Source organism: Ictalurus punctatus, chromosome 16 (assembly GCF_001660625.3).
Source record: "Ictalurus punctatus breed USDA103 chromosome 16, Coco_2.0, whole genome shotgun sequence".
In the NCBI taxonomy this organism is placed as follows: domain Eukaryota; kingdom Metazoa; phylum Chordata; class Actinopteri; order Siluriformes; family Ictaluridae; genus Ictalurus; species Ictalurus punctatus.
This window is the reverse complement of record NC_030431.2, coordinates 21607938-21620582: the sequence shown is the minus strand read 5'-3', so window position 1 is coordinate 21620582 and position 12645 is coordinate 21607938. Positions and strand designations below refer to the sequence as shown.

The 12645-nt window shown below is 42.9% G+C and overlaps 1 protein-coding gene across 3 annotated transcripts in view; it reads right to left on the bottom strand.

Moving 5' to 3' along the window:
* aak1b (AP2 associated kinase 1b) overlaps positions 1-12165 on the bottom strand; it is a 28999-nt gene extending 16834 nt beyond the window's left edge. For 2 of the 3 annotated variants that reach the window (XM_017488876.3, XM_053686667.1), the window contains exons 1-14: positions 11065-12165; positions 8583-8701; positions 8273-8381; positions 5788-5930; positions 5464-5585; positions 4246-4327; positions 3945-4077; positions 3589-3692; positions 2149-2237; positions 1679-1806; positions 1420-1502; positions 1012-1314; positions 657-829; positions 1-277 (exon numbers count right to left, since the gene is read on the bottom strand). The exon at positions 1-277 is cut by the window's left edge and continues 22 nt beyond it. In XM_017488876.3, coding sequence (XP_017344365.2) covers positions 1-277; positions 657-829; positions 1012-1314; positions 1420-1502; positions 1679-1806; positions 2149-2237; positions 3589-3692; positions 3945-4077; positions 4246-4327; positions 5464-5585; positions 5788-5930; positions 8273-8381; positions 8583-8701; positions 11065-11218 — 2019 coding nt within the window. In that variant the 5' untranslated portion in view covers positions 11219-12165. Of the gene's footprint in view, positions 278-656; positions 830-1011; positions 1315-1419; positions 1503-1678; positions 1807-2148; positions 2238-3588; positions 3693-3944; positions 4078-4245; positions 4328-5463; positions 5586-5787; positions 5931-8272; positions 8382-8582; positions 8702-10984 lie in introns of all 3 variants that reach the window. The other variant, XM_053686666.1, reaches the window with a different exon arrangement.
* Between the last annotated feature and the right edge of the window lie 480 nt (positions 12166-12645).

Here is a 12645-nt window from a genome sequence, read left to right as displayed (position 1 = left end):
TTTATTGAGCAGTTCCTCGGCTGTCAGCATGGAAAAGTTGTCATCTCCGAAGGGATTCCAGGACGGCTGGTCCAGGGCACTAAGACTCGAAGCAGCGGTGGTGATAAGACCGGGAACAGAAGGTGCGTTCAGACTCGGGGCAGAAGAAGCGGCAAGACTCTGGGCAGAAGTGGTGACGAGATTTGGGACAGAAGCGGTGGCGCCGCACTGCTGGCCAGATTCATACACACTCTGCTGGGAAGACTGTGGTGAGTTGGATGGAGTGGCGCTGGCTGACCTGCGGGGTGTACGGGCAGAAACACACGAGAGATTGATCTCAATCAGCTACTCAAACATGTACGTGAGAGGTAGTAGAGATGTTGTGAGGACGCCATGAAACCACTGAATCCAGTCAGTAGTTGATATCTATGCAGATTTTTTACTAACTTGTCTGTTTCTCATTCGAACCTTTTCACTACTTTTCTAATTTACAGTCACGTTATATTTTGCACCAGGATTCGTTCTCATGCTTACATTTAGCTAGCTAAGAGAACTCCACTTCACAGGCAGCACTTCACATTTTACTACGAGGGTTAATTCTGTTTAAAACGACTAACTGAATTCGAATCTGAGCGGAGAAAGTGTTGTTAGGAACGATGTAACAGGCCGGTCATTACTTGGATTTGTTGAGGTTCGCCTCGGCTGTAGCGGCCTGTAGCTGCTGTGTCGACTGGCTTGCGCACACGCCGACCATTGCGCTGTGTGTGACATCGCTCTGGATGCGTCTATGCCCTGCCTTCTGGGTCCTTGGGGAAGAGGGCGGGGTCTGGGAGAGGCCCATAGTGGTAGGCTGGAGGAGAACAACGTTTAAGAAATGAGATTAAAAGTATTTTAAATTATTATTACGCTACAGAGTGTTTCTAAATCTCTAGTGTAATGGTTCAGAAGTAGGGAGAAACCATTTAGGACAAGGCAGGGGCTTGATAATTTTGTATGTCTTGAAGGTGCAATGTTAAAAGCGAGAACGGGTACCGTTTCCCCGGAAGTGGGCGGGGCAGGGGGTGTGGTAGCAGGCGTGGCTTCAAGTGGCTGTGCTGCAAGAGGAGGAGGCTGTTTTTGTTGTTGTTGTTGTAGTGGTGGTTGTTGATTATTTTGTTGTTGTTGTTGTTGTTTGCGCTTGGCACTACGCGCTGGAGCGGTGGGTGGAACCGGACTTGATGGAGTGGGTGTGGCTTTCTGAGGAGCAGGACTTGTTACTGCTGGAGGGACGGGGCTTGTCACTGGTGGAGTTACACTTCCTGATACAGGTGCCGAAACTGGGATTGGATGCATGGGCTGTTACACACATCACACACACACACACACACACAAACAAATACTCATTAACTCGAGTCAAGATGTGTTTCCCATATGAACGCAGGATAAAAAACACACACTTACCTGTTTGTGCTGAGGCTGGTTAGAGGAGTGTGTGATCTGGGACTGCAGCGCTGCAGCTGGCTGAGCCAAATTCACACTCACAGCTAAAGAGAGCGAGACAGAGAGAAAGAGGTTGGAAACTTCGGTCGTGTAAGGTTTCCGATGGTTTGTCAGACATGTTGGTGGTGTGTGAGGTTTGCCTGAAGGTTTGTTTTGCTGCCAGTGAGAATGTACGAGAGGTGTGGGTGGTGTGTATGTGTACCCGAGTGTATAGGTGTACCTCTCTTGCGGGGTGTGAGTGCAGCAGGTTGGATCTGCAGGACGCCCCCCATTGGCTGAGCCTGAGCGGCTTTGGGCCTCTGACGTGGCGTGATGGACGTCTCAGTGGTGGGGATGGGATCCGTCAGCCTAACACACACACACACACACACACACACACACACACGTACACCCGCTTGCTCTGAATTTTATTAAAAACGTCATCTCTGTAACTCTCTGGACAATTTAAAAACTTTTGTATGTTGCAGAAACCAGGTCAAGCAGAATTCTTAGTTTAACTATAATAATGTTAAAAAAATGTTTTTAACAATGAAATTATCGCTCATCTCAAAGACCACGGTTTGACTCAACCCGTTTCATGCTAAATCATTTAGAATAAAATAAACAAATAAATAAAAACCGTAATATCAGCATAAATGAAGCAACGTGCTAATGTAGAAATAATCTGAAGTGAAACTAAGAGCGGTTTACCTGGCCTTCGTCTGCGTTTGGCTCTTCTTCGCTGCTGCTGCCTCACTTGCTCTTACTGGCTCAGGAAGCTTAGTGGGTAGTGGGGAATTCTGGGAAATTCAATAATCATCATTGATAGAAATTCTCTGCTCATTTACAGTCCCTCCTAAATATTAGGATAGGTACGAATCAGACAAGACTGTGGAAACAGACCAAGCTGATTCTAGCTCATCAGTTATTGATAATAATAATCCTTATTATTCGAGAATCTAGAGTTTGACGGTGACTACGTTTACGTGCACGTCGATATTCCGATATTAATCGGAATTTGACAATATTCTAATTAGTACCGAGTCACGTAAACGCCGCAATCGCTGCAAGTGGCTGCATGGAAACACCTCATTCAGAAAATCCACTGAAAGGAGGAGATATACACGCAGGCTCAGGCCTCAAGGAATCGTGGGTGCTAACAGATGCTTAGCTATAGGCTAGGAATTTAAGAGCAGCAACTTGGTCATACTTACAGGAACACTGCGACGCCTGGATGCATATAAACGCCGTATTCGGGAAATAAGGCTGCGACCCGAATATAGACCTTAAACGGAATTCATCGTGCGTGTAAACGTAGTCACGAGACAGGTCTAGAGTTTTAGAGATCTAGAGACACTGCTTCTTCTTCTTTTACTTCTTTTTAACACACCATTCAAACTCTTCGCTTTTCTTTCTTTCTTCTCTATAACATCTTTGAGATGTAAATTATTTATAGCTCATGAAAGAAGAAGAGAGATAGCGAGAGAGAGAGAGAGATAGAAAGAGACAGAGAAAGAGAGAAAAGAGATATATAGAGAGAAAGATAGAGAAAGATATATATATAGAGAGAGAGAGAGAGAAAGAGAGAGAGAGAAAAGAAATATATAGAGAGAAAGATATATATATATATATATAGAGAGAGAGAGAGAAAGATATATAGAAAGAGATAGAGAAAGCGAAAGAGAAAGATATAAAATATATAGAGAAAAAAAGAGATAAAGAGAGAAAAATATATATATATATATATAGAGAGAGAGAGAGAGAGAGAGATGTAGAGACAGAAAAAGAGATAGAGAGAGAGGGAAAAAGAGAAAGAGAGAGAAAAAGAAATATATATAGAGAAAGAGACAGAGAGAAAGAGACAGAGAGAGAAAGAAAGAGATATATAGAGAGAAAGCGAAAGAAAGATATATTTATACATATATATATATATATATATATATAGAGAGAGAGAGAGAGATATGTAGAGAGAGAAAAAGATATATATATATATATATATATATATATATATATATATATATATATATATATATATATATATATAGAGAGAGAGAGAGAGAGAGAGAGAGAGAGAGAAACAGAGAGAGACAGAGAGGGAGAGAGAGAGAGAGACAGAGAGAGACAGAGAGAGAGAGAGAGAGAGAGACTGACCTGTGTGTTTTGGACAGGACATTCGCGTCGAGCAAGTCGGAAAGCAAAGTGAGACACCTGATAAATATCGGGCCGTTTATCCGGATCCGGCTCCAGCATGTAGCCTGATCCAGCAGACGGAGGACGAGAGGAGGATAGAAAGAAGCGTCAGGAGGTGTAGAAAGAACCGGCGGAACCCACAACCATAGCTGAGAAACTGTGTTAGTGCTTTTATCACCTTGTTATTATTGAAGGACAGGGTTGTAAGAGAGATACAAGAGACGTGTCTCGTTAACAGAGTAGAATTATTCCCGCTTTAATCCTAACGTATTCCCGACATCCCTGTGTAACTCTGCGGTGCGAACCGAGACACTCACGGATCAGACAGTGCATATCGTAGGAGTAACGAGAGTTATCTGGGATGGTGAAGCTCCCGTCACATATGGCCACCTGACTCTCTCCGAAGGGCAGCGAGAAAAAGCACAGCTTGTACAGCAAGCAGCCCAGAGCCTGCATCACACACACACACACACACACACTTTCAGCAGAACTAATAAAACCACTCATGAAAATCACAATACAAAACATCCCATTAATCAGGAGTAAAATAATACACTAGATTAGATTAACCTTAGACAGTATACATGAAATCTGATGATGTGCGTGTGATGTACTGACCCAGATGTCTGCTTTGGTAGTGATAAGTTTACCGTTATACAGGTTCACCATCTCAGGAGCACGGTACGAGAGAGTGGTGTACCTACACACACACACACACACACACACACACACACACAATCACAGCACATGTAAACAAGCTCAGTGTGTTCAACTTTTCTGTGTAAAGTTCACCAGGTATACGGTGGAGAAAGGGAAAGATGGAAGAAGTGACAGAGAAAAGAAAAACAGAGGAGAAAAGAGAAGTGCGGGATGTCGTAGTATGGAGAAGACGAAAAAAGAACGGCAAGCATGGAGAAGAAAAATTGGAACGATGGAGAAAGATCTAGGAAGGAAGAAAGAGAAGAAGGAGAAATAGAGGAAGATAAAAAGACAAAACAAAAAAAATTTTTTAAGGAGGAGGAAGACAAAACAAGAATAAGACGACCGAGAAGAAAGGGGGAAAACAAAGAAAGGAAGAAAGAAAAAAATAAAAGAAGTAGTAGTAACAGGGCTGGGCGATATGAAGAAAAATATCACGATATATTTATCACCGATATTTATCACGACATCACATTTGTCCGTGGCACATTTCTTTGGAAGTGTACCAAAAGGGTCAAATATTTTACAGAGCTCATCAATCGAGTGCAGCTGGACAGGAATATTAAAAGATATTAAGATAAGATCATCGTTTTAAAGCTTAATAAGCGCGATCCAGTGTTCGAATACGTTCCCAGAGATATTTACAGTCGGAGATCTAAGAATGGGGGAAAGGAGGAAGGATACTGTATAGAGAAAATGTAGAAAAGCCTGAGTGGACCATTTTTACATTTTCCTTAAAGTCAGACAGACACGACTATCTCTGTACTACGACAGCCGTTCCCCTCCTCTTTCCTGGTCATCTCTGAATCGTTTCCATACAACGAATAAGCGCTCGTTTTATTTTTAAGGCTCGGAACATGGCAGCGTTCGCAAGGAGAAGAAGTTATGGTACGAAGGCGCTCTGGAACCATGTTAACGTACGCAGATGATCATCGATATCGTGGATTTAATTAATTTATTTATTTTATTAATATCACGATAAATATCGAGATCGTTTTGTCGCCAAGCCCTAAGATGAAATTTTTGTTTGTTTTTTTTAAAGAAGAAGAAGAGGACAGGAGGGACAGATGGAGCAAGAGAGGCAAAAAAAAAGATAAACTGAGATAAGGATCAAGAAAAGAGGAGAGACGGCTATACTTTTTGATCTCTTCTTCCACAACAGTCACGCCATCGCTCTGTGGGTTTTGGAATTTCTTGGTAGCGCTGCCGAAATCACACAGTACGTAATGACCCTGATCGTGTAACAGGATATTTTCCACCTGAAACACACACATACACACACACACACCCCTGAAACAGTACAGGTCATGAGATTTACATTCCACCCACATACACCTGCATGTGTGGCTTCAGGTCCTGGTGGATTATAGGTGTTTTGCATTGACCTGTGGTTATATTTGTGTGTGTCTGGGTGTACCTGGTGGTTTACAGGAGTTTTACCACGTGTGTGTGTGTGGGTACCTTCAGGTCCCGGTGGATGATGGGCGTTTTATATTGGTGCAGTTGAGCTACAGCTTCACACGTGTCACAGAAAATCTGCAGCACTTCAGTCTCTGTGAATCCCGTCTGCAGACGCTGGTTCATCAGATTCACCACCTGACCTCCTACACACACACACACACACACACACACACACACACACACACACACAGATGTTAGCACAGCGGCACGGTGGGAGTTCTAGATTTAGAAAAAGTCATCCAAGAAGCGTTTGGTTATAAATACATTTCAGAATGAGAGACATCAGGAGTCAGACGAGTTAAACCTGTGCACATGTCCTCAGGAATCCGCTTTGTTCTACTGATGGAAAGGCCGTCAGACAGACGTTTATAAACCCAGACGAAATAACATCGGATAATCGTTTTCATCTTGCGCCTGTCTTCTGTAATGTCTGGTGATTTTAACGCTAAAACGGAAGCTTCTGGAAAGTCTAAAAAAAAAAAAAAAAAAAAAAAAAAAAAACACGACCAGACAAACAAGAGGATGAAAAAGGTAACAGAAATGTCTGCGATAATATGGACACGGAATTTAACCCAGTGTGATCGAAAACACACACACACAAATACACACACTCCCTGGCCACTTTAAGAGGAACACTTGTAGACCTTCTCATCCGTGCAGTTATCCAAATCAGCCAATCATGTGTCAGAAGCACAGTGCAAGAAATCATGCAGCTACAGGTCACGAGTTTTAGTTAATGTTCGCATCCAGCATCAGAATCGGTAGATCAGAAATGAACGCAAAAAAAAGCAAGCAAACTCGGCAAAATTTGTAGGAGCTTGTTGTTTTTCAAACTTTCCAAAAAAAAGCTAAAAAAAAAAAAAAACTCTGCAAAAAAAGCAGCGGCAAAATCAAAACATTTTTGGCCGCATCAATAGGTTTGTTTACACGTACAACAATAATCCGATATTAATCCGATTAAGACGATATACGTCTTGCGTCTATGATACACGGTACCGTAACGAAGACGAACTGTATGTTGACACGTGAAATTCTGGACGGACGTCGGAGGGACGTGATGACGTGTGCTGTTAATCGATCTATGATCTAGAACATGTAAAACAGGAACATGATAGGAATATTCTAAAAGCGACTCATGTAAACACCTTAATCACAATATTGTCTAATTCAGAATAAGGTCAGTGATCACTGCTGTCCATGTAAACGTAGCCAATGGCTCAACTGCTCTCCTGCAATTTTCATGTAGAAAAGAAACTAAACGCATCCAGCGAGTGGTAGTTCTGAATGTGGACATGCCTTGTTGATGAGAGAGCGGTCAGAGGAGTATGGCCAGACTGGTTCGATCTAACAGGAAGGCTAGTTACTCCAATAACCGCTCTCTTTACAACCGTGTTGAGCAGAAAAGCATTGCAGAATGCAGTGCAACATGTCGAACCATGAGGCAAAATCAGAAGATCGCATCGGTTTCCATGCCTGTTAACCAAGAACAAGAATCTGAGGCTGCAGTGAGCACAGATTCACCGAAACCTGGTATATGCATGTGTGTGTTAAATATTGGCTAAATTACGATACTCCTGTATACTCTTATTTCAGTTTCTCATTAACATGCATGTGGAACAGTATAATGAGAATTAAAACCAGGTCATGGGGAAAACGTTGGATGAACAGGACGGTGTCTGAGGTGTGACTGCCCCCATGTGGCTCACTTGTACAACTGCAGCAAAATGAAACCAGAAATATTTTTAAAGGTGAAATAATTGAGCAGCTTCGTGCTTTCACAGACGTCCCAGATAGAGGTCGAGTGACTGATCGGATTTGATGATTAATCAGGGAGTGCAGTGGTGGCTTGGTGGTTAAGGCTCTGGGTTACTGACCGGAAGGTCAAGCCCCAGCACTGCCAGGTTTCCACTGATGGGCCACTTGAACAAGGCCCTTAACTCTCTCTTCTCCAGGGGCGCTGTATCATGGCTGACCCTGCACTCTGACCCCAACTTCCTGACATGCTGGGGTATGCGAAGAAAAGAATTTCACTGTACATATGTATATGTGATCAATAAAAGTCTCATTATCATAATCATCATTAATCAGCAACGATAATTGATTGCTGGAACTATTGGGTATAACCAAAAACCCACGCCGATAGAACTTGAAATAATAATAAAACCTGGATGTGATACGGAAAATGTTTTAAAATACTGTATATACTCTCTCTCTCTCTCCATGCTCTCCCTCCTCAGGTGATTTTTGATTTCTCGGCACACTCTGCAATGGTTTGTTTACCGTTTTCCTTTGCTGTAATTCTGACCGATGAATTTAAAAGGTTTCTACGAGCGTTTTTAGAGCTATTTACCAAACTGACCAATCTCACTCTGACAAACGGACTAACGGGTGTGAAAGCGTCCTAAGTGACTCCTTGTAGAGAACACTGCGAAATCAGAGACTGAAATGGGCTGGACTGAATCATCCTCTACCTCAGCATGCTTACCTTTACACACGTCCATGAGGATGAGAACCTCCCACACGTCACCGCCCCCTACAGCCGTCACGCACGAGTCCACGTAACCCACGATGTTCTTATGGCCCGAGAGATCCCTCTGCACACACACACATAGTAGGGGTGCCATTATAGCTACTTTTAGTCATGCAAGTCTTTGCAGCTAATCTTTTGCATGTATTTATAGATATAAGGAGATATAATAATACAGATACATAATCACGCCAGTACAAACACTGACGACTCTTTATAAACATCGGGGCGCATGCTGAGGGTTGCAACATTTAGAAAACACACTCACCATGATTTGAATTTCTCGGCGACACACCTGCAGGTCGTGCTCGTTATTCACGTACATTCTCTTCAGCGCACATCGGACACCCTGGTTGGTCCGAACCAAAAACACGATGGCGAAACCACCTGCAAAGCACAAGCACAAAAAAAAAACAAACAAAAAAAAACATTTTGACTCATACTCCTCCTTCTGTTTCATTATGACACCAAGTGTTTTTGCCCAAGGAGATGGCGTAGCCATGTCTTTATATGGGTGAGACAGTGGGATTATGGAATCGGGAATCCACGAGTCGACGAAACAACATATATAGACAACATATACATACATACAAACAATATATATACATATTATATATATCTCCTTTGTGAATTGACATGTTGGTAATAATTCCATTATATCCTGTATGAAAAGAGGTCTTCAGTATAAACGCACTCCAGGAAGTGAACCCAAAATAAAACAAGTACTGTCTGAGTTTAAACCACAGAAGAATAAAATATAGAGGTTTAAAGGAAAAAAAAAAATCCAAAATAAATCCAAATAATTTCGTATTTTAGCATCTTTAAAGTAGACGCCCTTTTCACCGAGAATTTCCAGAAAAGTATTGTTGGCGTTTTCTCGGCCGATTTCTTGAGGAATTTCCCTGAGATGCTTTTTAACCGGAATTAAAGGAGTTCACACCTACTCTGGACTCTTATCCGCTGCTTTTCGGTAAAATTTGAAAAGTCGTCCGGTTTAAAAAAAGATTTTTCTAATGAAAGAAATGAATACGTCGGCACGATTATATTTTTGCCTACAACACCGATTTCACACATTTAATCACACACGTTCAGATCAAAAGGTTTTTAAGATCATGAGAAAAATTTCAGTCGGGCGTCCACAAACTTTTGACCGGTGGTGCCTTACAGTTCTTAAAATGAAATCCATGCTGTGATCTTAAAGAGGTCTTGGAAATGCTTATAATGGAAAGGTGTATTTTCCTTAGCTGGATTTCGAAGGATTTCGAAGTTTTCACACGTACAAGAAGAGGTTGGAGAACGATATAAAAAGACAGAAAGGTTGGAACACGGGTCATCGAAGAAGCCTTTTTGTACTGACATCGTCTTTGAAACCTAGCACACTGAACACGTAGTGGGTAGGAATTAAATTTCCTTAAAATCTCTTCTTCATGTGTGAGGTATGTTTGCCTCGCACCTCAGGGATTGGGGGTTCGCATACCGCCTCCACTCTGTGTGCGTGGAGCTTGCGTGTTCTCCCACGTGCTTCGGTTTCCTCCCCAAGTCGAAAGGGATGCATTGTAGGCTGATTGGCATGTCCAAATTGCCAGCAATGTATGTTAATGTGTGTGAGATTGTGCCCCGCGATGGATTGGAACCCCATCCAGGGTATCCCCCGGCTTGTACCCAGAGTTCCCTGGGATGTGCCCCGAGACCCAGTATAGGAGAAGCGTTGTGGGTGGGTGGACGGATTGATTTATGGGTCTATGAGTGTATGTCGAGGATCACGGTTTATATAATGATCAGGTTCGGTATGTGTGGTACAACAGACTCTCATTATTATAATAACCCTCATTATTCGGCTGTGGCTCAGGTGGTGAGCGGGTTGTCCACTTATCGTAGGGTTGGCGGTTCGATTCCCGGCCCACGTGACTCCACATACCGAAGTGTCCTTGGGCAAGACACTGAACCTCAAGTCGCTCCCGATGGCAAGCTAGCGCCTTGCTCTGCTACCATTGGTGTGAAAGTGTGAGATGAACCACTTATTCAGCTAGCTCCACTACTCTACTATACTGAATGTTATTTCTACAACAGCAGCTCTCAACGCAGTGCCAGTTCTGAATGACAGGTCTACATCAACGAACTCGTTCTAATACGCCATCCTTCCTCTAGCTAATTCGCTGCGATGGCAGCCATTTTAACATAATCCCTCATCACTACGATGAAACATTCTGTAAGGAGACGGTTATACGAGTATACGGTGATATTTATAAGCGTCTCGGGTGTCAGTGATTCGAAAGCTTCGTAAGTTTTCCATCATGACAAAGTCTTCAGGATAGAGGATTTTGTACTTTGTGGTTTTTCCTCTGTAACATGAGAAGCCGTATGCAAGAGAGACCAAAAAAAAAAAAGAATGAGATGCTGGAAGGAAAGACTGTTTAAGTGAGAGCAGGAGCTAACTTGTAAAAACATGGCGTGTCGTTCTTAAATAAATAAACATTGCAAACACAAACTGCAATAAGAAAACACTTCAGGGTGTGCACGTATTTGGAAAACACTCCGCTTTGGGGGGGTTTTCGAGAACAGAATCACATCCTGAGGTTTTCTTAACCTCTAGTTTGTGTGTGTGTGTGTGTGTGTGTGTGTGTGAGTGAGTGTGAGAGAGAGAGAGAGAGAGACGTTGCTGACATAAACCTGCTGTGTCTGCTCATGAATCAGATGTGTTTGAGCAGGACGGTCGCTAAACCGTGGGCTCGGGTGATGATCATCCTGACCTTCAGCGAGGGTTTCCTCCACGGTGACCTGATGATGTCCGATGGTGAAGGTCCTGCCGATGAAGTTCCCGCCGACTCCACCGGATCCGCCTCCACCTCCAGAACCAGGACCAGCACTAACCAGCTCCCTCCGAGAGTCGAAGAACTTCTTCATGCTGAGCTCCTTGACTGTGAAACCACCTTGTCACGGATTGGGTTATCACAAATGACCCAAAATTAAACAACACGGTTCCTGTAGCCTTAATCAGGGAAGTGTAATAGACCTGAAGCCCTTTTAGTGTGAATCAGACACTGCCTCAGCTGCCCTGGGAGACATTGTGTCTACAGCCTTATATAATCCTATAGAATTCACGGTGTCATATATTACAGCATTTATGGTAATAACGGTTCTCCAACATCTGTTTCCAGTTATCAGTTGTTAGCTATTATCTAGCTATATAAACCAGGCAACAACAAAATAAAGAGCTAAACTGTCCACTGTCACTCAGATAAACCCCTGAGGAAACCAAAAACACATCTTTCCCGACCTTAAACCGTTCCTGCGAGACGGAGACAGAAAGCTGGAGGTGTTTTCGTGCCTATTTCAGCTCGACTGCGATTTCGGTCAATCAACGAGCTAATGTTAATGTTAATGCTAACGCTAACGCTATGACAGATGACAGGATGCAGTTAGCCAGCTAGCAACGCAAGAGTAAACACAGCTGATGTACACCATATCACGGTGCCATGCAATAACCACGCACCACTAACATTATTATTATTTTTTTTAATTATTATTATTAACGCCCGTTAAATGAAACGAGCAGAAATACACAACCTTGGCTAAATCCAAGCGGCTAAGCTAAGCTAACTAACCCGCTTAGAGAACGGACTGATGTGAACGAAACTGTCATTTTAGCTTAGCAGCTACCCCGAGAAAATCATAACAGAAATAATGATATGTACAGCGCTGACCATTTCCATCCGCAGACGCGAGTTTTTAAATTAAAAGGTTCATTTTAGGATGATCAGATATCATTATTGTTGGGGGGAGGGAAAAAAATCAATGTCGCAAATCTGGCGACAAATACTAGCTGTCAGTACGCAATCCGCGTACGCATGCGCAGTGACAAACGGGTCGCAGGGACGCCGAAGTTGACGTGTGAAACTCGTGCGCATGCGCAATATCATGACGCGCCCTCAACCAATATTAATATATAGGAGAACGTTACATTTTGAGCAGGTAATAACTATAATAATATTGGTAATAATAATTGCAAATATAACTTCACAGGATTGTTACAATGAAAAACATTTAAATGTGTTGTCTCATATTTAGCAACCATAATGAAGGTTATGTCTCAACCAGCTCCCTAGTTCTGTAGATATCAGGTGTATCAGGATATGGTGTACACGAGTTTGGACCCAGGGTACACAGTGGTTAGTGGTTAGCACGGTCATCTCACACCGCCAGGGTTGGGCATTCGAGTCCTGCTGCTGCCTGTGTGCAGAGTTTGCATGTTCTCCCTGTGCTGCAGGGGTTGCCTGTGCCTGATGCTCCCTGGGATAGGCTCCAGGCTCTCTGTGGCCCAATAGGATAAG